This window comes from Lepidochelys kempii, chromosome 8 (assembly GCF_965140285.1).
Source record: "Lepidochelys kempii isolate rLepKem1 chromosome 8, rLepKem1.hap1, whole genome shotgun sequence".
Lineage (NCBI taxonomy): Eukaryota > Metazoa > Chordata > Testudines > Cheloniidae > Lepidochelys > Lepidochelys kempii.
In genome coordinates, this window is record NC_136387.1 from 93,911,489 (window position 1) to 93,937,165 (window position 25,677).

The window sequence follows — 25,677 nt, forward strand, 5'->3', positions numbered from 1 at the left end:
AAACAAGTAGCTGTGTCAAGCATCTGTCCTCTTATCAGACCTATGCAGCTTGAATTAGCTGAGTGATATTCTGCTCTTTGGAGTGCTCATGACATTCTCAAGAACCCACTAAGAGGAAAGAAGGAAGAAATAAAAAGTAAATTACTTTCCTTACTGGTTAATTACTGTACTTCCTACAGTACTTTATTCTGTCATTTTAACCCACTGAACTCTATATTAGACAATAAGATGAGCTGCCATGCACTATTCATCCTTTTTGACCACTCCCTCTCCTTTCATCCTCTGAAGTTTCAACACCATGATTCCTGAGTCATCACTGTTACTGTCTCATTCATAATCAAAGTACAGAAATATTAACTTAGGTCCTCAGCTGTTGTAAATCAGCATGTGTCCATTGACGTCAGTGGAGCTATGCTGATTAACAACAGCTGAGTACCTGGCCTATTATTTCTGTAGCAAGGTTTGCAAGGTGTTTTACCAGCCCCTCAATACAGGGGTCCCTGCCTCAGAGTTCTTCTACTGTAAATCTATATCTTTGCAATAATTCAAGAAACACAACAAAGTACTTTTCCAACCCCTACTGCATCAACAGATAAAGTGTAGAAGTGACTTTCTTGTATTTAGGTGTATGAAAGCTACAACTTGCATAACTCTGTAGTCATAGTCTCTAGGCTTTCTTCTGTATAATGCACCTTCCGCTCCCTTGTATCCACTGAAGAGTGAAAAATGTCACAAGAAGTTTCATTGCCAGCTGGAGTGGTTTAAAGCCTGCTTTAAGAAGCCAGATTTAAATATTTAATGTTTAAAAGACTACAGCATATGTCTACATGGGAAGACTCAGCTTTCACTATAAGGTTTAATACCACCAAGATATGAGGATTAATAGTATTTCCAGTGCCCACCTCTAAGTGGTTACAGCTGACTTTTGTTTTCCTTGCTGAATAAGCTGTGGCGGTGTTTTCATGTAAGACAAGATGCATTTTCCAGTAATTAAAGGCAGCTTTTACATCACGACACAGAGAAATCCACAGAGACAGGAATTCTACAGAAAGATCAAGGAACCAAGCATCTTTCCAGATTTCTCTTTTTTTATATAGTCGAGTGGGAGAGGATTGTTTACTTTCGCTGATAAAGATAAATCCTTTTGTATTGAAATGTCTAACCAAAGAAAGACTCAATAAGCCAAATTCTGTCCTCAGTTACACTAATGCAACCCTGGAGAAGTTGCTATTGAACACTCCCGCGCTCTCTCTAATAGACACTAATATTTCACCTTTTGGAAGTCTCTGCTCAACAGTAAGTGATGCTGAACGTGAACTGATGGAGGATGTAGTCCAAGTGCGACATGATAATTGGGCACTTGGGGATGTGCAGTGACATGATAGGCAAACTGTTTTCAGGGATGTCCCACTGTAGCACTGTCAAGTTATTACTAATGGTCTGTTATTATGCTGCACACGTGTTTCTTCCATGCTATGGTATGGTTACTTTTCAAATGGTTTTGCAGAGCAATCAGTGTAGGTGCAGGAGTATGGCTGAGGGCAGAATCTGACTCAGAACTACCATGATTGTAAAACCTGTAAAGAATTGGGAGAGATGACTAGGTGAAGTGATGGTCAAAATCAAGAAATATAATCTGTTGGCTAAAGCCTGAGGTCCTTATTCAAGGCCTAAGCCTTTCAATTTTTATATCAAGAATGCTTTCTGGATTTATAGTGAGGTTCTGGGGCTAATAGCCTAAACCTGATTTCATGCTTCCCTTAACTTCAGTAGGAATTCCTCATATACAGAGTCTACAGTATTGGGCCCTGTATATATAATATGTCATACTTTCTTCATCTGAAATTACTTTTTGCCCAAATTTTATTATCAGAGACACAGGAGAACCACCCTTTCAGGCTATTTTTAAACTTCCAGTGAATTGCTGACTGGTGGGTTTGTCATCAGGTAACAGGGCTGCCACTTCCTGAGCAGTCCCTCATGACCAGAATTCCCTTTGCAGCAGCTGTCCCTGGGTGCTCCCTCTTTCCTTACAAACTCCCCCCATGGCATCTTAGAAGTTCTACTGCCTTCTGCTTGGGGCTGGTGTAATGCTGGGAAACACTTCCAAACTGCCCCACCAATAAAGTCTGTCACTGCAGCCCAAAGGTTCACGTTTATCTCTGGCTCTTCTGCCATCCACTCACAGCCACAGCCTGCTCTTCACAGGGCTGCTTCTCATGGCTGTCTCTCCCTGGAATTTAGCCTTCTGGCTCTGACCTCCTTCTCTTGCCAGTGTCTTTACTTTTCTGAAGGAGAAAGCAGTCTATATACTGCCCTCCTCCAGAGAGCTCCTCCCGATTGACTGGAAAAGAAGGGAGTCCTGTCCAATCCTACATGACAGGGCTCCTGATCTCGGGCCCTTAATGGAATAGCGTTCTGGGGTTTCCCCTACATCCAACTCCTAATTCCCCAGGACTCCTGGCTCTCTTCTGCTGTCAGCCCATTTCCTGGGCCTTTGTTATTCCAGCTTCCTGGAATGGCATCTTCTGGCCCCCTCCACTCTTAAACGGAGCACAGATTAAACTTTAATTCATTTGCTCTTGTAGTTCTCGCTATGTTGCAAAAATCATTCTGATTTGTCCCCTCCCACTTTAAAACAGTTATGTTTATCACATTGAAATTTAGTCCCCTGATGACATTTAAGTCAGGTGATCAGCTATTATTTTTATAGCTAACAGTGGGATTTTTAGTATATTCCATTATACATACATTTACACACAACCCTGTAGATTTGGATTTATCTTGGATTCATTAATACCACCATTTTAAAAAATATTCTCTTGCAGATTATAGAAAGGGTATTTGTAATCTTAGATATGCATTTATTAATTTATAAATACACTTTTCAAAACCCATAGTTTTACCTAGTTAAATAGACACTGTATTTTGCTGCATATATTATTTGCTTTTAGAGCCTTTTCTTACCCCACATGTATATTATCAAATTGTTTAGCTGAGAATGCCAACTCCCTCCCCCAGTGAAGTCAATAAAGATTCCCATTAACTTCAATGGGAGCAGGAGCGGGCACCATAATGAATTTTTATAGCTAAACTTATAAATCCCTTAAAGAGTAACTGTTTCTAATGTCTGCACTGATGTAGCCTTATACATGACAGAACTGGCGTTGTACAAGAGTGTCCTACAGGCAAGTGTCGTGTATATTTGCACTCTATGTTAGCAGCATTCAAATGCACCATTTTTAAACGTGTGATTTGTTATCTTTGAGGTGAGTACAGCAGCTTGCTACAAGACTGAAAGGGTTTTCGTTTCCATAGGGAAGTCAATAATTATGGAGGTTATCATTGTCATGCTCAGAACTCATGTCATTTTCATAAATCATTCATTTCATTGTCATAAATCATGCTTTACAGCTGCAGAATGGAAACTTATTGCTGGATATTGATGAAAATCTTGTTACAGTCACTCAGGTAAGGTTATGACACTAAAAATACAAAAGGGAAATGTAGATGAAATCACCACTAGAATTAGTGCGATTTGAAAATGTTCCATTTGGGTTTAGCTGCACCAGAATGTAGCTAATGCCAAGTACGGATAATTTAAAAAGAAATTATATAGTTGGAAAATTCATCTGTTTGGTGACCCAGAAAGTGAAACTGTTTAAAACCAATGAAAGGTAAAGATTAGCTGCCAAAATGTCTGCCAATGTCTGAAACTCCATTTATGTAAAAAGAGCTGTACTCGTTTAGACCAGTAGAGAATTTAGCCCTAGCAAGGATCCAGAACTAGAACTCCTCATCCAAACAATCCCAGACTTCGTGGGATTTGAAATCCAGATTCAAATGTTGCAGTTTAAGCTTCTCTAACAAGTATCCTCAAAAGTTATTTTCACGCTAAATTACAATTTACATTTGCTGACATAGCTTTCTAGCATCTGTTGTACACAAAGTTGCAGTCATGCCAATATATTGCTCTTTTTCTGGGGTCACCATGTAGAAGGGCTTATTAGCATAAACAGTAATGGCAACTCAATAGTGCTCTATCCAGCAATCGGTTTATATAGTCCCCATCGCTGTGATATCAGAGAGGCTCTCGTGAGCTCCTTGGAGTTTTATCTGAGATGAATTTCCACAGGTGCACACATCTTAAAGCACTTTGAAAAGTATCATTATCTCCATTTTACAGAGTGACAGTCACAGAGTGGTTATGTGACCTGCTGCTGTTGAACTAAATGCTGAAACCTTGAGTTCAAAAAGAATCATTGTGTTAAATTCTCAGTTATACTTATTCTGCATTAGGCTAGAATATGAATCATGGGATTCATTCTAATGTAGATTCATTAATGTAGATTATTCTACATTAGGCTACATTAATATGAATCGTGGGATAAGGGTTCCATCAAAACTTCTGCCCCTCGCCCACTACATAGACTCTTCCCCTAGGCTGACAACCTGGGTAGTGCAGGACACGGTCTCACTACCTGGTACCCCTTGCAGTCACTGGCAGCTCTGCTTCTCACTTTCTCTCCCTTATGGTGGGAGAGGAAGGCTTGGAGGATCTTTCCCTGTGGGCAGGGAAAACCCACACAGTCTCATCTATGAAGGGACATGTACAGTTTCTTTAGAATGCTAGCAGGAAGTCAGACAAGAGGAGGCTGGGGGAGGTTCTAGCCAGAAGCTTTACAGCAATTTAGAGTTCTTAGAAGGAAGTGACTCTGTGCTATTGTCACAACCCCCGCAGCCATTGGTGGCAGCTGGTTGGCATGAAGTTTCATCTGAAATGATTAAATTAGGAGTATCATTATTATTCAGGTTTTTCTAGACATTGCTAAGATTAAATGGTTAGCAATTTTGTGCATGGTACTAGAGTGATCTGCTTCTTCTCTTGGAGAGACTAGTTCTATAGTTCTTCTATTAGTACCCAAGAAAATAAGTGCAGCCTTAAAAAATGAAGGGGGCTAATCCTCTCCCCATATACATGCGTAAATCCCATTCCCATGACTATAAGAATTACACTCACACTCTTGAAAGGAAATATAGACCTTTAGTGGAAAATGTCTTAGCATATCACCAAAACACAAAATGATCTATTTAACACAATACAGAATGTGAGGAGATGTGAAATAATTCATTCCTAGGCTGAGTGCCATTAATGCAGCTAGACTAATTCAAGGCAGAGAGTGTCTAATTTACTGTAGCGTTGCCTCTTTTTTAAACAATACATATATAAGAAAAATATAAAAATCACTCAAACTATTGCATTTTGAATTAGTAGCCTTCCTCCTTAAAAGATCATTCGTGGCAAAAAGCTGGGAGCTGATGATATGAGGAGAACCTTTAACATTTGCCCTCTTTTTTTGTTTCATGTAAGATGATTCAGAAAATAGAATGTAGCCCAACTGTCCTAAGTGCTAAGCATGGCTACTCCCATGGCCCTATATGATTTAGAACTCAGCAGAATTCCAAGCCTATCATCAACTCTCCTATTGAATTAGAGGGCTGCAAAGTTGTCTCCAGACCTTGTGATCCCACCTAAAGTGGGGGATGGGACAAGAAACAGAGTTAAGATGGATGTTCAATCCCATTAAAATTTAAAAGCCTGATTTTTCATGTTCTTGGGCTCCAGAAGAAGCCACAGGAGAAGTGGAGGAAAGGAGGAAAACCTCACTGAATTCCCCTCTGAGCATTCCCTGTAATGTCCCTTTGGTAAGAAAAGTAGGGGGTAGATTTTAAACTCTTCCATGTGAAGCTAGGAACTGTTCTGCCAGTTTGGCTTCTTGCTTCAGTGGCCCCTACCCCTGACAGAACAGATGTGCAGTGCCATTGGCTGAGTCCCCCAACATCTGCCCCGTGGCTCTGATGGAGAGCACCCATAGTTATGCAAGTCCTAAGTGTTATTACTTGCTCTGTTACCTCCCATGCATGGAGTTTTAGGTGGAGAGCAGTGGAAGTTCCATGGATACCTCAGCTCTCAGAACCATTTGGAGTTCCCGAATATTTTGGTTCTTTCTGGTTTTAACTATGGCCCAAACTCTGTAACCTTTGCCTGTCGAATAATCTATACTGAAAACTCCCATAACTTCAGTGGGGTTACTTACTTGAATAAAGGATACAGGATAAAGCTTTGGAAGAACTACTGTCAGAACTGGGAGCTGCTCAGAGCTTTGGATTCCCACCAGAATCCTTCAAAGTGGTGTGTCTATAGATAAATTTAAAATGAAACTATGAAGATTTTTACCCTGATATTTTTCAGAGGTTGGGTGAAACAGGGGCTATCCCTGGTCTAAATTATAAGGTTGGTGGGGGAAGGCAATTTGACTCCAGAATCTTGACCAGTAATTAATTGTTAAAGCTAGTCAGAAAATGGTGAGTATTTTCCTTGGGGAAAAAATTAAAGTAACAAAAATTCCCCCTGCCTTTTTTTGGTAATTTTCACAGGAATTTTCTAGTTTCACAATGAAAAAAAATCAAATACCACACATTTTTTTGTTGGGAAGGTTCATGTTTTCATCACAAAACTGGAAAAATTTTGAAAGGAACAAAAATTTTCATTTCCAGCAAATTTATTTCTCAGAAAGAAAAAAGTATCCCACCTAAACAATTTCAACCAGCTCTATTAATTGTGTATAAATTTCACTCCTCTGAATACTCATCAATTTATCATGTCATCTTGTTTTCCTAGGCTGTTTCATAATGGGACAATAATTCACACTGCACAGATACAGTAGTAATCTGACTTTGTGCAATACAACAGGAAATGTGATAAGTTCCTTTAAAAATTAAATATACAAATAATTTTGGGAGGATAGTACTGCAGCAACTGATCCCACTTACGATCAGTACCTAAATACCTTCAAGCAGCTCTTTTTGATCAAAATACTTAAATTATACTTTCATAGAAGTTTGGTGCAGGAGGAATCATTAATATTATATGGCAGATGTAAATACTTGATCACTATCAAGTTTCATGCTATTTTGGCTTGTGTACTGTAGAAGACACAGTCAAAGCAAGGCTTCCTCAGAACTGCTTGGGTTTCCATGTCACTAGTGGCTCTGCCCAGTGTAAATTCATCTCTGTGAGTGCTGAGTCTGAGCTTCGGCCGATACTTTGCTTATGCAGCCACTGAGGCTGCTATATGTTATGAATGGGTTTTCCCCCTTCTGGTCCAACTGAGAGAGACCTCTTTGGTTGATCTGTTTCAAAACCAAACTCCAAATGGAGTCCCTGGTAAAACATTTCTAGCATTTAGAGCTATCCAGTGGTAATGCCTAACTGTGTCTCCTCTCATCGCCTAGGGCTCGTGCAGGCCGCACTCATCCCATGGGGAAGGTGGGGCCTCAGCCAACTCCATAGCAACATTCGACCCACTTCCCCTGGACCCCACAGAGGTTGTAGTCTGGGGCTTGAGAGATCAGAGATGGGGCCATGGTGGAAGGGTTGGGTGGCAATGGGACATACACACATCCCCTGTGCCCAGTGAAGCTAAGAGGGGAAAGAGAATATAGCCCCATTGTGGATGCTTTCTCTCTACCCTATCCCCTTCTGTGGTGGATCCCCCATAAGAGAGTTTCCCAGGGGCTGTTTGAGCTTCCTCTAGGTTTGTGAGCCAGCCCCAGGGCCTAGTCCGTCCCCACGGAGGGGACAATCAAGGCATAAATAGCTTTATTTTGGATAGATTATATGAATTCATTACTTGTTTACAGTCTCAGGCACCCTCTTCCTTGATTCTCCTTAAAGGATAAATACAGATGTATTCTTCTCTTTGCAGGCTGTTACCCAACTAGAGCTTTTTGGGGACATGTCCACTCCTCCTGATGTAACCTCTCCCCCAGTAAGTACCCAGGGAAACTTGCCCTGCCTTTTTCTACCTGGCCGGTAAAAAGCAGGTTTACTGTAGCCATGTCTAGAAATGCAGGAGGGTGAGTAGCATGCACTCCAAAATGAAGGATTTCAAAGTGTTTTTTCAAACAGTAGTGAAATAAAGGTGAACTAGGAAGCAAACATATTCAAAAAGGAAAAAAAATGGTTTTCTCCAATCACTGCTTGTCTCGGGGTGCTCTACTCACCGCTGGCACATCTCCTTCTGACCACGTCTGGGGATTAACTCTGCCAGGCTGATGCCTCTTCCTGCGGTTGCACACCGTCACCCCCTGTCTTGCTCTCTCAGGACTCAACTGCTCCCACTTCATGGCTTGATTCCCCCAGTCCGGTCACTGTGGTTTTCCCCTACCGGGGAAATCACATGCATCAATGTCTCTCAGGACCCACTGTCCGTCACAGTCTTCTCTTTCACTGCCCTAATGGTGCCACTTCCCCCGTAGCTGGTAGGGGAACTCAGGCCTGCCCTCTACAAGGGGTTCCAGACCAGGGACTCTACAACAAGTAATCGGGTCCTAGCCCTTACCGTGTATCCCTGGGCGATTTCCTCCCTTGCCATCTGTCACTGTAACAGTGACTGCAGCCTCTCTCTCTCTCTGCAGCCCCATTGTCCTCTCAGCTACTGGGCTTTATGCAGGCCCCTCCTGTTCTTGTGCAGCTGAGCTTCCTTTTTAATTAATCCTCATTGCTCCCTGTCTCTTCCTCCAGATACAGCCAGTGCAGTTAATTGGCCTACCCAGCCACTACAACCCCTTCAGGCCTTGTGTAGGCTGAACACCCCATCGCACTGCTCCTTTGTGATGTGCAAGGATGGCCTCAACCTTTTTTTTTTTTTTTTTTTAAATAGAGATCTGAATGGTGATGTCATACAGGGCTGTAACCTGAGCTGCAGCTCCCATCACTTCCGTTTAGCAGTGGCATCTGCTGTGTGGGACTCTGTCTAAAACTCAGTTGTTTGGGAAGGAGAGCATCAGATGTGGTTACAGCTTTGAATGACATCACTCTTTGGAACCTCCAAAGATCATATCCCAGTCCTTCAGCTAAGGGAGGGAAGAAGGACCTAAAAACAAGTTAAAAACAAAAATGTGTGTGTTACTTTAAGGAGATGGAAGCCTTTGAAACAAGCTGTTTTCATTATAAAGTAGAAATAGAGAATTTTTCCAGTTCATTTTTAAGCCTCAAAACAGATTGTGACATAGGGGAATATTAATATTCTCCTTTTCCAGATAGGGAAACTGAGGCACTGTGCAGTAAGGTAACAAAGGAATTTTGTGGCACATCTAGGAAGAGAGTTCAGATCTCCCATCTTCTAATCCTTATCTTTAACAATGGGACCAGTCTTCTTCTAACATGCAGGACTTTGCCTCTAGGCCTATTGATGAACTGGAGCAATATTTAATCATTCTTCTGTAATACAGTAATTTCACCCTGGTTTAAAATCCTTTCTGCATTATTTTCTGTGTCTGTTGTTTACATCAATCCTCAGTTAAACTATTAAGCTTCAGAATCACAGACTTCTATTTCTTAAGAAACAGGTGCTGTCAGAAATTTGCACATGATACATGATTATGCAAGTTATATTGTTCTTTTTCTTCATGGCCTAAGAGTTCTGTATTTTTTCTCTCTTTTCCTGTTGTCTTCTGTCTTGTGGTGCTGATGATCTTTTTCCTGCTGCTTCTTTACATCTGCATCTCTCTTTTTGGAGATAAAGGTGATGTGGCACCTCAGTGCATGCCGATTGCTGATGGCAGAAACAGTAGCTGATATGTCACTGTTGTATTTTATTCCTGTCTCATTTTGTAGACTCCTGCAACTCCAGGTGATGCCTTTATCCCATCTTCATGCCAGTCACTTCCTGCTAGTACAGACACGTTTGGTTCTGTACCTTTCAGCACTGCTGCTGTACCCTCAGGTAAGAACCCGATAGGATTATTTAAAGACTAATTTTAGGGCTGGTTATTTTGAAAATATTATTATATATATTATATATATATATTATATATTAAATATAATAATATATTTTGAAAATAATAACTAAACTGTGGAACTCAGGTATCTGTTCTGTTTTATGTCTCAACGTCCAAAACATAAGGGTTAAAAAAAAGTTTTCCACTATAGAAATGTGAAAGTACAGCCTGTCTTACGGTAATGTACTTACTTACAGTAATGTCTTACAGTACTGTACTTCAGGACAAAGAAAATCCAAATCAGTACCAAGTCGAACCTTCAGTATATTGAGTTTGCTAACATCTAATGAAGTAAAGAAAGATCTGGGACTAAAAAGTCTCTGGAAGTTCAAGTATATAGTTTACATACCTATAAGCGATTGTTGTAATAGGAGAGGGAAAGTTATTTAGCTTTGAATTTCCAGTAATAACTGTAGACATTCTGAACTATGTACAGTAAATGATGGCACAGCAAGAAACATGAAAAATTTGTGACCATTTTTAAAGCTATTCCATGTAGCCAAAGTGTGACGTTTCAGCTAGGCTTTGCTATGTTCCTCAAAGTGCTCAAAATTCAGAGTTTGTGTAAGATTCTGCACTGACATGCAGGAGATGTGGGTTTGACTTCTGGTCTTGCTCTCTGGTCTGCCAGGGGCTGGGAGCATTGCAAAAACAGCTCATTCCGTCCCATTTGGGAAGGAGAAAAAGGAGTGTCTTGAATCATTCAACAGTAGTTTTCTGGATGGTTAGCACCTTCAGTGCTATGATGTACGGCATCATCTGTCCTGAAATGTAACACAGTGGAAATCTTTTACTGTATCAATGTTCCATTATTATGTTAGCACTTGAAAGTAACATACCTGATACATGGAATAGAACCAGATAAGCACTTTGATCCTGTTTGTTAACTGGTTATGGAAAACTCTGATGTACTTCCAAAGAAGTACCCTCCAGTGTCCTTTCGTCAGAAAGGTCATAACTACAATGCTGTGTTTTGGGGTTATGGAGTGGGAAATTCCTCATTGCTCTGACAAAGTTGCGGAGGCTCCTACTTCACATTCCCCGTCATAACCATTTGTTGAAATACATATTCAGCTATGTTATTGTTCTCCTTGGCTAAATGATTCCAAGATCAATTGCTTATGATTTTTGTTTTGCTGTCTTACTCCTTTACAGTTTGCATTGCAATAAACCCAGAAATAAACCAAAAGTAAAAGGTAAAAGCAGGGTAAGGAAAACTTATAGGTCAAGGAAAGATTTCTTTTCTACTGCTATACCAGTAAAAAGAAGAGGAAAGAGAGATCCCACATTGTAAAATATTAACAATAAATTAAAATTATTAATGTAGCACTTGGGTCTCGTATTAATATAACATCATTTTGTATTAGTAAAACATAAGCGCTGTCACTTAGTTTCTTCTTTAATAGAGGTTTTCAGGGTAGAGTTTCAGAAATCCTTTTATATTAAACACAGTCGAAAACTCTGTTGGATTCATCTGCTTTTTTTCTTTTTAATTGTAAATGACAAACTAAAGGTCTAGTCATACAGTCCAGACTCAGCCAAGATTCCCATTAGTTTGACAGGGAAGTTTTGTCTGAGCAGTGTCAAATCAAAGTTAGAATGTTTTAATGACTCCAGTTTTTAATATTCAACTCTTTCCCCTAGCTAGAAGGTTTTCATTATAAGCTATTACCCAGCGCAATTTTTTGGCATCTATTATACAAAACAACATACCTCTAATTTTTCAAGTATGTTTTCTTAATTCATAGCATGCATGCTTAGCAGCTTCTGGGTGTTGAAGTAGCCAAGTGTGCTTTTTCATCTGTATTTGGTGAGGTTATGCCTTTATCTTTTATAGATCTTGCCTCAGTTATCTGTAACTTTCAGATAGGATTATTGCAAAGTGTTCTACTTAGTGCCAAGCCTGAAGACCACTAAGAAACATGAACTATTTGAAATTTAGCCATTCCTTTACTTAGGGTTGCTTCTCAGAGGGAGCCCATGTGCTTCATAATCTGCACTGTGTCCATTTCTGGGTGCAATTTAAAAGGTTGGTTTTCCTCTACAAAGGCCTTAATGGTTTGAGTCCTGCCTCCCTCAGAGAAAACCTCTATTATCATGAGATACAGTAGCAATTGCAATCAAAGCAGGCCCCTGAGCTAACCGTCGTCTGGCTTGAACCGGAACGGTAAATTTGATGGCTCCCATCTGGGCCAACATACTAAGGATTGAATCAGGGACCTCCAGAGCAAAACGCATGAGCTGCTATAGCATGAGCTAACAAGGTAGAGTTCTTTAGTGAGGCTGTAAGAGACTCCTGTTCTCTGCGGATCTAGCATAGAAGTGGGGTAGAGTTACACAAGATGGCATTTTTTGAGAGGAGTCCTCTGCTCTGGCGCTCACGTTACTCTTTCGTCTACCAAAACCCAGGTTAGCTGATTTTCAAGGCAAACTGTGTTCCAACATGCCACCTTTTCTCTCTAGTTTATGGGAAGGGGGAGGATTCATGTGATTTGAGGAGGAGGGAAATAATTTTTTTTCCCTAATGAGTGGGGATGAGGATTATTATTAAAGTCAGTCCAGTTACGCTTTATTTATTGAACTGTTTGCACACCTGCCAAGAGCACAGGATTGACACATTTAAGGAAGTGATGTAAATTGGTAAAAGTCCCTGTGACTCCTGACACAGTCTGTGTATTTTTGACTAACAGTGTTTCCTGTACCACATCCTCTTGCTGTTCATGTTCATGCGCTAAAACAATCCTGTTGTTATTCTTTAAGGTTATGTTGCAATGGGAGCTGTCCTGCCCTCCTTCTGGGGACAGCAACCCCTCGTTCAACAACAATTGGCCATGAGTGCTCAGCCTCCAGTTGCTCAGGTGATGCAGGGAGGACAGCCAATAGCATGGGGCCAACCTGGTATTTTTTCTCCTACCCAGCAACCATGGCCATCTGTAGCTGGTCAGTTCCAACCAACTGCCTTCATGCCAACACAAACTGTTATGCCTTTACAAGCAGCCATGTTTCAAGGTACCATTGCTCCCATAGCTACTGTTCCACCCACAAGCGATTCCACCAGATCAAGTCCACAGACAGACAGGCCCAGACAGAAAATGGGAAAAGAAATGTTCAAAGATTTCCAGATGGCTCAGCCTCCGCCAGTGCCATCACGAAAACCAGACCAGCCTTCCCTCAGTTGTACCTCAGAGGCCTTCTCCAGCTATTTTAACAAAGTCGGGATGGCACAGGATGCAGATGATTGTGATGACTTTGACATCTCTCAATTAAATTTGACTCCTGTGACTTCTACAACGCCATCTACAAATTCACGTAAGTACCCAAATCCTTCCAGTCACAGTCTCTTCCTCAAATGTGACCGTCTCCTCAAAGCTTTTCCCTTTTCTCTGGTGTACTATGTTGGACTACACGTGAGCTTTGTATCTTCATGCAAGATCAAGCTTGTTAGTGGCATCCTGGAGCTAGGGAAACATGATTTAAGCTACAAATTACAGAGGCGATTGAAATCAACAACTTCAAAGGTTGAAAGCTAAAATTTAATTTTTAATAAAACAGTAATAGGTCTGCTCTTCAAAATATGCCTAAACTAAGCACATTTAAACTGGTTTGGAAAATATTAAAAATATTGATGAGAAAATATTCACTCAGTAGGCGTGAAATTCATCCCTACAGGGGGCCATTTTAAGTCCCACTCCAGCTGTATTTTTGGAGACTTCAGTAGGATTTAAGTGTTGAATAGGCCTTCTTCAGGCCCTCTGTACTGGAGTGAATTTCACTCTAGGTGCATAAATGTGCTAATACTGTGGAGTTGCAAAAAATTGTTTATAAAGAGATTCCATTATACGAGTGCTAACACTGGTATAGATCTAACTCCCATGGAAGCCAACAGGTGTCTATTGAGTTGCATAGAAGCTAGATTGAACTTAATAACACTAATCATAGAAGACTCAAAGCAGGACCAACACCAACTAAATAATCTGTCATCTGCCACCACTGAGAACAGCCCAGCAAGCCATCCCAATGTGCAGAAAGAATAGCAAATATGGCACGTGACCAGGTTGGCTTAACAGAGAAATCTTCGGTGAGCTTACAACACAAAAAGGAAGCTTACAAGAAGTGGAAACTTGGACAGATGACTAGGGAGGAGTATAAAAATATTGCTCAACCATGCAGGGGTGTAAAGCACAATTGGAGCTGTAGCTAGGAAAGGATGTGAAGGGTAACAAGAAGGGTTTCTACAGGTATGTTAGCAACCAGAAGAAGGTCAGGGAAAGTGTGGGACCTTTACTGAATGGGGGAGGCAACCTAGTGACAGATGATGTGGAAAAAGCTGAAGTACTCAATGCTTTTTTTGCCTTGGTCTTCACAGACAAGGTCAGCTCCCAGACTGCTGCACTGGGCAGCACAGTATGGGGAGGAGGTGAGCAGCCCTCAGTGGTGAAAGAACAGGTTAAGGACTATTTAGAAAAGCTGGACATACACAAGTCCATGGGGCCGATTGCAATGTATCCAAGGGTGCTGAGGGAGTTGGCTGATGTGATTGCAGAGCCATTGGCCATTATCTTTGAAAACTCAAGGTGATCGGGGGAGGTCTCGGACAATTGGAAAAAGGCAAATATAGTGCCCATCTTTAAAAAAGGGAAGAAGGAGAATCCGGGGAACTACAAACCGGTCAGCCTCACCTCAGTCGCTGAAAAATCATGGAGCAGGTCCTCAAGGAATCCATTTGGAAGCACTGGGAGGAGAGGAAGGTGATCAGGAACAGTCAACATGGATTCACGAAGGGCAAGTCATGCCTGACCAATCAGATTGCCTTTGATGATGAGATAACTGGTTCTGTGGATATGGGGAAAGCAGTGGATGTCATATATCTTGACTTTAGCAAGTTTTTGTTACGATCCCCACGGTATTCTTGCCAGCAAGTTAAAAAAGTATGGATTGGATGAATGTACTATAAGGTGGATAGAAAGCTGGCTAGATCGTAGGACTCAACCAGTAGTGATCAACGGCTCGATGTCTAGTTGGCAGCTGGTATCAAGCAGAATGCCCCAGGAGTCAGTCCTGGGGCCGGTTTTGTTTAACATCTTCATTAATGATCTGGATGATGGGATGGACTACACCCTCAGCAAGTTTGTGGATGACGCTAAGCTGGGAGGATAGGTAGATATGCCGGAGGGTAGGGACAGGGTCCAAAGTGACCTAGACAAATTGGAGGATTGGGCTAAAAGAAATCTGATGAGGTTCAACAAGAACAAGTGCAGAGTCCTGCACTTAGGATGGAAGAATCCCATGCACCGCTACAGGCTGGGGACCAACTGGCTAAGCAGCAGTTTGGCAGAAAAAGACCCGGGAGGCTACAGTGGACGAGAAGCTGGATGTGAGTCAACAGTGTGCCCTTGTTGCCAAGAAGGCTAACGGCATATTGGGCTGCATTAGTAGGAGTGCTGCCAGCAGATTGAGGGAAGTGATTATTCCCCTCTATTGGGCATTGGTGAGGCCACATCTGGAGTATTGCATCCAGTTTGGGGCCCCCCACTACAGAAAGGATGTGGACAAATTGGAGAGAGTCCAGCGGAAGGCAACGAAAATGATTAAGGAGCTGGAGCACATGACTTATGAGGAGAAGCTGAGGGAACTGGGCTTATTTAACCTGCAGAAGAGAAGAGTGAGGGGGGATTTAATAGCAGCCTTCAACTACCTGAAGGGGAGTTCCAGAGGTTGGAACCAGGCTGTTTTCAATGGTGTCAGATGACATAACAAGGAGCTATGGTCTCAAGTTGCAGTGGGGGAGGTCTAGAGTGGATATTAGGAAACACTATTTCACTAGGAGGGTGGTGAAGCACTGGAATGGGTTACCTAGGGAGGTGGTGGAATCTCCATCCTTAGAGGTTTTTAAGGCCTGGCTTGACAAAGCCCTGGCTGGGATGATTTAGTTGGGGTTGGTCCTGCTTTGAGCAGGGGGTTGGACTAGATGACCTCCTGAGGTCTCTTCCAACCCTAATCTTCTATGATTCTCTTTGATTCTGGGTGGATGCTGCTGCCATGCACTATTCGTTCTGTAGAGTGCTTTGACCTACTGCTATTTCAGGCTAGAGTGCAGCCGATTTACAACCCGGCTTTCCGTGCACTGTCTCTCCATATAGACAAGCCCTGTGTTTTCAGTCTACCTAAAGATCCACCATCAATATCTTTTTCTTGGCATTTGAAATTTCTTTTTGGTCAAAAACTCCCCCGACATCCATCTGGTCTAAAAACAAACATCCTAGTTTCTGAAAAGGCTGACAGAGGAAATAGGTTTTACATTAAGTTTGTTTGTTTCAAATCACAGAATTCGAACACTGATTTGTGGAGTTTTCTTATGTTGGGGTAAATGAATTTAAAGCTCGGAATAAAAATAAGGAGTTGGTGACATTTTTGTTATAATTTTCAGTCTATAGACTATGATTTTGTTTGCTTCATTTTACAAAACACATCTTAGCAGAAAACAAGCAATTTAGGAATAATATAATTGGGGGGTTTAAGTATGACTAGATTTTCAATAGTGTGTCCATCTGAACAAATTTAATGAATTGATTTCCTATTATTATTGCCGTCATCTTTGTTTAGCTCCAACCCCTGCTCCTAGACAGAGTTCTCCATCAAAATCATCCGTGTCTCATACCAGTGATCCTACTGCAGATGACCTCTTCGAAGAGGGGTTTGAAAGCCCAAGCAAAAGTGAAGAGCAGGAGGCTGTGAGTAGCATGACTCCTAATACTAACTAGACTTTTCTAGCTAGAAAATATCAGGGAGTAACTGAAAGTTAGCTGGAAATGTCAAATAGATTTTTCAACAGGATTGGTGGATTTTTTTTAAGGGAAGTTGCAGAGAACGTTCATTTCCAAGTATGGGTTTGATAGCTATCGAACATTAACAAGATATTTACAATAGTATGTATTCATATTAAGGAGCCAAACTCCGAGGTGATATGTAAAGCGGTGTAAGTTAGTTACCCTCAAACATCCATAAAAGTACTTACACCACTTACGGATGTGTAAGGGACTTCAGGTTGATGTAACATACATGCCAAGGAAGCAGAAGAAGGTGTAAGAGTATATATGTTAAAACACTGTGGCCCACACTGACTTACACATTCTTACATTTTCTTGCTAGTTGCTATTCTTGTTACATACCTTACCTGTGGGCCTTTAGTATATGATTTTTCTCCATTAAGATTCCATTACACTTAGTGAGACTCAGTGGGCCAAAGTCAAAGGTTGGCTAAATGGGGATTGTATGTCATAAAATGCTCTGGTAATTGGCTTTGAGTTTAAGTCAAAGAAAGGCTAGACAGAGCCCAAATTGCTGTAATTTACATGCAGAGGGGATAGAAGAGGGCATAAATTACACAAGATTAGACTCTCTCTGATTCACATAGATTTGCTCATGAATTTAGTCAAAGATCTGCTTTCAGGGACTGGGCCTGCAGTCATTTTGGGTCTGACCAATGCCTATTGCAGTCGTGGCATCTCTTTTATCACCTTCAACAGGCATTAAATCAGTGCCTTTATGTATGCAACACCCATTTGAAGTCCTTGCAAATTTTGAAAGCACATTAATTGTAGGATCTCACCCTTTGTGTTTTAAAACGTACAGTAGCTGCACGTGATAGAATGTGTCCCTAGCATGAAAATAACCTCTTACTGCCTTTTCACTTCCTGTTGTTGAGAAAAAAGGTGTTATGTTCTTGTATTCTAGCCTGATGGATCTCAGGCCTCTTCCAACAGTGATCCATTTGGTGAGCCTACTGGTGATACTATAAGTCCACAGGTCGGTAGCTAGATAGCGCAGGTTGGGGTAGGTATCTGTCCTTTTTTTCTCTTTCCATCTTGAGGTGTTCACTTATTCTTTTACCAATGCCTACCATCGCTCCCATGGATGCATCATTTATTTTTCCTTTACTACATCATTCCCTTTCCCTCTCCACTCCCACCCCCTATTTATTCCTCATCCTCAGTGGTTTGCATGGCTTTTGCCGTTTGCTAAGTGTTTCACGTTGTGCACCTCTCTGTTACAGCTGCCTACATGCTTTAAACCAGTGATACTCTGCAACTGGCGAGCCGCAAGCGGCTTTTTAATGCGTCTCCTGCGGCTCTTTGCAGCACCTGATATTAAAATCGTGTGTGATTTAATTATTAACCGGTCTAAGTTATGAACTGATCAGGAGGCTTTTACTATGTTATTAGCCATTTAAGTTATCAACTTGCATTAAGTTATTAACTTATTTGCTGTGAGGAAAAAAAAATACACACATAAATTAGATATTTCCAGTCACACTGTTTAAATATGAATAGTACTGTAGTAAATGAAACAATGAGTTCACACCGCTGTGGCTCCTTCGGGTAATGTTGATCACTAATTTGGCTCCTGAATCATGAGGTCTGAGTATCACTGGTTCAAACAAATGTACTGTGAGTGCAGACTTGTTTTTAAGTGATGTCAGAATTTTAGGGAGTAAATACAGAAATTTCAGCTATTACTAGTAAACCTCAATATGTTGTGCAGAAGTTTATCTTAGATAAAAATGATACTGGTATTTGCACAGATGTAACAGATTCAGTGGAATAAAACAACTTGCTCACTGGAAGGAATTTTAAAAAATAAATAAATAAAGATGTGCCCGCACGTCCCCCTAAATCAGTGTGGTAGAGCAGTTGAAGAACTCCATTTATTATCATCTGTGTATCAAAAATGTAACACTGAAGTTGAAGTTTTTGGCTTTTTATCTCCAATGTCAAATTAAAACCATCAGGAAGTGATGGCGATTTTACATATGCACATTTTAGGTATGATGATTTTCATTATTTGACCAGGACACAAAACAGTGTTAAATCCAGTTATATGGGGGAGATGATCTTTGCATCTTTTTCCTTACAGAACACATTGGAAATGTAGCACTTAGTGAAAGTTCTGTGAGACACTCAGAGATATTTGCAGTCCAGTATATATGTTTTGCAAAGAGACAGTGAAGCTACAGTGATTCCGGTTGTTGAGCATTGTCTTTCCATCCAAATATGTTTTAACGTTACGATTTGAAGAATATGTTTAATTAGCTGTGCTCTTTTGTCATTCATATTTTTTTAACACTCAAATATGTGACTTACTATAGCTTCTGTTTCTCAGCACACTGCTGCTGGAACAAATCCCTTACATTGATAGAATAATTTTCATTTTTGTCTAGATACTGCACTATATTCAACAGCTACTTATGTATCTTAAGCATAAATAAGTTGTCTCTTCTGAAAATGAATAGTTGCTTTAGGAGCCCACTTGCTTAATATATTAAATCTGGTGAAAGAATTTAAGATAACTTTGCTTTGGTAAATTTTGGGGATATTTCGACTATTTACTAACCATAAATAATGCAGTGCAAAAAGCATCACACCAGTCTTCAGCGGCATAAGGATGAGTGTGAGGGGAAGCAAAAGTGGCTCTAAGCCATCTTTATGCCTCCCTAAATTTGGGTCCAAAGATGTTCAAGTGGTAGAATCCACCACAGGTCAAGTCAGAGCACCCAGAAGGCTAATTTAAATGAGCTAGAGTTGCTCCCTAAGGATCATTCCACCAGCAGGGGTTGGTGGACCACATGGTAATTCAGATCCACCTTTTTCTGCTCCCTTCTGCCCCAGCCAGCATTGACACAACCCCTGCACTGGGGAGTCGGGTACCGCTAGAGGCTGGCAATAAGCCAGCTATGCCAGCTTTGTACCTTTCCAGGATTCCCCCATTGTGAACTTTAATTGGAGGTTGAAGATCTGGGCCTTCTCCCCATATTACAGTGTCTCTGCAAAGTACATCTACAGATTTATGAACAAATGTTTATTGATGATTATCAGGGTCAAGATAATTTTCAGAACTATCTGACAGTAATGAAGAGTTCCTCCTTCTCGTTTGTTGACTGATACAAAGATGGCTCGTGCATTTCATACAAGTTTTGCTATCAAGGCTACTGCAGGTTGCTTGTGACAACCATCAAAGTCGATTGTTACATACTACATTAGATTGTACACTCCTTGTGGCAGAGATGTCTTTTTGTTCTGTTTTTATATTGCCAAGCACAATGGAGAGAACTAGGGCTCCTAGACACTACAGGGATACAAATTATAACCACAACTTCTGGTTGATTTCAATGTTGTCATTCATTTTGGGCCTAGCCAAAAGTACATGTTTCACAATTCAACCTATTCAAGTTAACACACATTATCATTACATCATATAACTCTGGGCATTATAAAATATCATTGTTATTTATTATTTGTATTGTAGTCATGTCTAGGGGCTCTAGTCATGGACCAGGGCCCTGTTGTGGTACACAGTATGCAAACACAGAACAAAAATGCAGTCCCTGCCCCAAAGAGCTTACAATCTAAATACCATAGGGTCTCAATTCAGTACCATTCAACAGCAGACTAGAAGAAATCCACTTGCTAGGATCAGTTCCTCTTACACAGAAACATTGTATCATCAATGATGGGGTGGGGGAGGGAAGGCCTAAGTTCTGGAGAGACTCCAAGGAGAATTTTTAATTCAACACGTAAAATAGCATATATGTCAGGCCAAGCATTTTTTAGCCTCATTGTAATGAGAAACATATTCTAGTACAAAAGAAGACCTAGGATTACAGTCTGTGTAGAGGCTGGCTTTTTACATTAAAAGGTAGATGAGATCACATGGTCATTTCAGAACCTAGTTCTTTATTGCAAGAATCGCATAATATACAAGTGGGATGAGTGGACTTCCCAAGAACATTTTGTTTGCAGTGTTGTTTTAGCTGTGTTGGTCCCAGGATATTAGCAATACAAGGTGGGTGAGGTAATATCTTTTATTGGACCAGCTTCTGTTGGTGAAAGCGACAAGCTTTTGAGCTACACAAAACTCATTTTCAGACCAGAAGAATTCTGTATAGCTCAAAAACTTGTCTCTTTCACCAGCAGAAGCTGGTCCAATAAAAGACATTACCTCACCCACCTTGTCCTTTCCAAGAACAGAACATTCTATGATGCATTATGAAGGGATTTCAGAATTTATCTGTTCCCAGCATCTTCATAATCAGCTCTGCACATATAATATCTTCTATCTCAGTGTATTCAGGTAGAGTATAGTCACCAACTGATATTTCTTAATCTGATTTATTTCCTATGTTAACCGTTTGGTTTCTCAGTTCCTTGCAGTCTTAGGTGTTCTCGTTTAAACTAAATTGGCATTTTTCAGTTGCTATCTCCATGTCTGTATTTCTCCTCTCATCCTCTTGTAGTTTTAAACTGAATCTTTCCAACTTCTTATCACACAGCAGCTGTTGTCACAACTAACTTGTTTAGTAATGGCTGTTGAGTGCTTAGGTAAATCTGGTATTTATTGATAAGTTAAATCTTTGCCCCACTGTTGTTTGAGACCAAAAGCAGGCAGGCCTGACTTCACAGCTAAAGGAAGCTTGAGTATCTGCAGAGCTATTCCTAATAAGAATTTAATCCAGTCATTTTCTCTCTAGTTGAGAAAAGCAAATTTGTGAAGTGATTGTACAGAAAGGAGGAGAAAAACAGTGTATAAAAAGAATGCTTTCATTAGCTGGGTTTTGATTTATGCTTGAGGTGGCATAATCCTATTTCTCTTTCTAGATTACCAAAGTGAAAGGGGAAGAAAAAAGAAAATATTTGTTTAGCTAAAATTCTGTAAAATAAGCTACATATCTTACTTCTCCGTTGCCTAGTCAAAGCAGTATTGACAATAGAAAAGGGATTTTCAGTTATTCTGCTTTAGTCCCTGTGGATACCATCACCATGTATAAAAAGTATGGGACTGATCCTGAGATATGTTGAGTACCTGCAACTCTTACTGATGCGGAAGTTGCTGGTCCTCAGTATATTTCAAGTTCAGCCACTAACTCTACATCAGCAGGGACTTGTAATCTTTATCAGCATATTGATCTATTATCAAGCAACACTGGATAGTTTCAGTGGTGAAAGTCAATGCAAGTAAGAGTGTGAGAAGGGACAAAGGGACCTTTGGCTTTTTGACATCAATGTATTTGGTTCATCCATGACTGGCATCTCAAGAATATACATGTTAACTGTGGAAGTAATTCTTCTAGGTCATTTGAATCTGAACCCTAGTCCCTGATATCCTAGTACCACAAAAATAATACAGTCCTTTGTGGACTATTGGGACTAATTCCTAAAGAAGAGTAAGGTCTGACAGTGAGCAAGCTCTGAAAAAGTGTAAGATGTTCTTTGGCACCATGGTTATTTCAACACAAGCTATTTAAAGTAATGGAACAAATACGGATGCAATGATTTGTTACCCAGTGTTCATGTATGTGAATCTTAGAAGTGATTCTCGGCAAATCTTCAAAATATTTGTGGCTAGAGCTGATCACGTTCTCCTGGAGCAATCCTTCCTAGAAAAGCTCTGCAACTGCTGTCTGAGGTGTGTGCAGACAACTATAAGATCTTGAAATAAGTCAAACTCATGATGCTGTTGTCATCACTGACATATGTCAGTAGTCCAACAATTAGCTGGTTGACTCCTGGCTTCCATCTCTGGGTGGTCAGAAAACAACATGTATCCTCCTTGACAAAAGTACTTACTGGGTTTATCAGTTCCAGGATGGACTATTATAAGCCAGCTGTTAATCCATGCTAAGCAAGATGATGAACCATAGAGGGTATAATACATTGATGCTGCCCAGCGTGCCCTGGCTTTCCATCAACTTCAAGGTTCTGGCATTGTATTAGGAATCTCAGAACAGAATAGACTCACAACATCTCAGAGACCTCTTTCCAGGATCCATCAGTTCAGCTTAATTCAATAAACTCAATCAGAGCCTAGATAGAAACTCGTAGGGTTGGTGGTAGCTCCTTCCCTGCAGTTGGCTGTAAACTCTGGAACGTCCACTGAAAGGAAATCATGAAGAGTCCCATTTTGCCCTTTGCAGGCCCAGTCACCTCTTCACCATGGTATTCTCCAAAGAACCTGAACAGGAAAAAAAATAGCAGCAGTGCAATTCTACATAGCAACCCTAAATTACACCAGGACCAAGAGGGTGGGATTTTCTTTCTGGATTGTCCTCACAGTTGTCTGTACTAAGATACTAAGTGACTTGCCTTTTAAAATTCTAATAGTTAATTAAATGTTGGACATTGGAAAATGTTTCCAGTCTGATATAGTCACTATAACATCCAAAACACTGAATATCAAATAATATTAACTAAATAGATGATTGGAGTAAAATTTACACAGCTACTGGAATTTAAACACAATTGAAGTTATTTTGAAATAACTTAAGCATCAGTAGAAGAATAGGACAAGCCCTTCTATTACACCAGGGTTTATACTTTTTGACTGCTGTCAGGTCCCTTAGAGCCTGGTTTACTGAATCTGGGTTTTATACACACAAAGCATGTTGTATCAAAGACACATTACACTCCAGAGTGCTGTTCTCCCAGATTCCCTTAACCTCCCTTTTCTGCTGCAGATTCTCAGCACAGGCTGGATGATCAGAAAGTCCAGTCTCATTTCATGAAGCTTATCTGCTGAGATTGTGCTTACTGATCACCTAGCCAGAAGGAAAACCCTGTGCTGAAAATCTGCATGAGAGGAGCGAGGTTAAAGAAATCTGAGAGGACAGCAACTGTAGAATGTAATGCATCTTTTATGCAGCATTGTACATGTACAATGTATATTGAAATGATCACTTGAGGACTGCAGAAAGTTGCCAATGAACACCCGCAAGTCTTGTGCATACTCTCACATCACAAACCCACCCTGATACCGACACTTGTTGATTATGCCCTACGGTAACTGATTTGTTTGAGGAGAACATATTAGTAATACATTAAAAATGGAATTATGTTTATAATGTTTACATCCAGTTAGCTGATACAGTTCTAAGCCAGAGCTGTGAACAGTCACCCAAATAAATGTATGTTGTTTGCTTTTGGTATCAATTATTACAAAAAACACCCCTTAAAAAGAAATATTGAAGTATGAGGTATAACTTCAACAAAAATATGTAGTTATTTTTTGAAAAACATACTGTTCATTGCAATCAAGGGTAAGTAGGCCAAACTTCTTTAAACTTGGGGGCCTAAAGTTATGGACCTAAATAAATGGCCAGATTTTCAGAGGTACTGAATATCCACAGTTCCTAGTGAGATTGGCACTCATCACCTCTAAATACAGGGTACTACTTTAGTTTCCCAGATATGGATTTAGATGTCTCATTTCAGGCACCTATCTTTGAACATTTTGGACCTACTTCCTAATAGGCCAGGCCCTTTTCTCAAATAATTGACTTGGGTGCCCATATCCTTTTTCATTGAACATTTATAATCACAGTCATTTGTATTTAACAGACACTGTCCACAATAAGTAACCATACACTGGCATCTGAGTAGGGTTGAGCCAAACACTAATTTGATTATTGATTGCAAATATGGATTGGGAGAGTCACTTTTTAAAGCATCTATGATAAACTGCACATCTTAATGTCAATGGAACACTTCAAGTAATATTTAGCAATAAAAAAGAAGTATCCATTTCTGTTCAGTGCACAGAAGCTCAGTTTCCCCCTATAGTTAGGGCCCTACCAAATTCACTGTACATTTTAATCAATTTCACGGTCATGGGATTTTAAAAATAGTAAATGTCATGATTTCAGCTATTTAAATCTGAAATTTTACGATGGTGTAATTGTTGGGATCCTGACCCAAAAAGAAGTTGGGGGGGGGTCGCAAAGTTACTGTAGGGAGGGGGTTGTTGCAGTACTGTTACCCTAAATTCTGCGCTGCTGCTGCTGGTGGCTCTGCCTTCAGAGCTGGGCAGCTGGAGAGCGGCAGCTGTTGGCCAGGAGCCCAGCTCTGAAGGCAGAGCCATCTGCCCTGCTGTCTGCAGAGCTGAGCCCTCAGTCAGCAGCTGCCACTCCCCAACCACCCAGCTCTCAAGGCAGCAGCGCAGTGTAAGGGTGGCATGGTACGGTTTTGCCACCCCTACTTCTGCACTGCTCCTGACGGGGCGCTGCCTTCAGAGCTGGGCACCCCACCAACAGCCGCTACTCTCCGGCCTCCCAGCTCTGAAGGCAGCGCAGAAGTAAGGGTGGCAATGCCGCAAACCCCCTAAAATAACCTTGCAACCCCCCCGCAACTCCCTTTTGGGTCAGGACCCCCAATTTGAGAAAAGCTGTTCTCCCCCGTGAAATCTGTATCGTTTAGGCTAAAAGCACACAAAAGATCAGCTTTCACAGGAGGAGACCAGATTTCACGGTCCATGATGCGTTTTTCATGGCCGTGAATTTGGTAGGGCCCTACCTATAGGAACTGGATATTCCAGCATTTTTCTGATATTGCCATTGGGTCCAACCGTCCTGTCTCATACAAGGGGAAAACTCTGTGAGGTTCAAGACATCTACATGAACTGTCAACCCTCCGTGCTACTTTCAGGCTCCTATTTTCCCTGACAGGAGCCTCACTCAAGAGTCATTCTCCCATTTGCTCTTTCTGCCGTTACCAATATCCTACCATCCCTCATTGGGAGGAAGGTAGAAAGCTTAGAGTAAAGGTTAATGCTGCTATGAGAATCATTAAGTTTGGTTGCCTTTAAGTAGTATTTCATCTGAGTTTTGATAGGAATGCACTCTGTAAGAAGACCGCTTTTCATTTCTGCTTCCCTCATCTGTCTGGCAGGGACACCCACAGAGCCCTACATGTGTGGTGTTTGTGAGGAGGGGCTACCTGTGGTCTTGAGAGGATGAGATGAGCATGCTCTTTAGAATCTGCTCTCCTCTCTTCTTTTTTTATTTTT

General features: G+C 40.9%; 1 protein-coding gene across 22 annotated transcripts in view; it reads left to right on the forward strand.

Moving 5' to 3' along the window:
* DAB1 (DAB adaptor protein 1) overlaps nucleotides 1-25,677 on the forward strand; it is a 677,908-nt gene that overhangs the window by 646,520 nt on the left and 5,711 nt on the right. For 16 of the 22 annotated variants that reach the window (XM_073357549.2, XM_073357566.2, XM_073357568.2 and 13 more), the window contains 6 exons: nucleotides 3,415-3,471; nucleotides 7,770-7,832; nucleotides 9,683-9,791; nucleotides 12,607-13,155; nucleotides 16,450-16,577; nucleotides 17,581-17,679. In XM_073357549.2, coding sequence (XP_073213650.1) covers nucleotides 3,415-3,471; nucleotides 7,770-7,832; nucleotides 9,683-9,791; nucleotides 12,607-13,155; nucleotides 16,450-16,577; nucleotides 17,581-17,664 — 990 coding nt within the window. In that variant the 3' untranslated portion in view covers nucleotides 17,665-17,679. The remainder of the gene's footprint in view (nucleotides 1-3,414; nucleotides 3,472-7,769; nucleotides 7,833-9,682; nucleotides 9,792-12,606; nucleotides 13,156-16,449; nucleotides 16,578-17,580; nucleotides 17,680-25,677) is intronic. The other 6 variants (XM_073357571.2, XM_073357575.2, XM_073357574.2 and 3 more) reach the window with 4 other exon arrangements.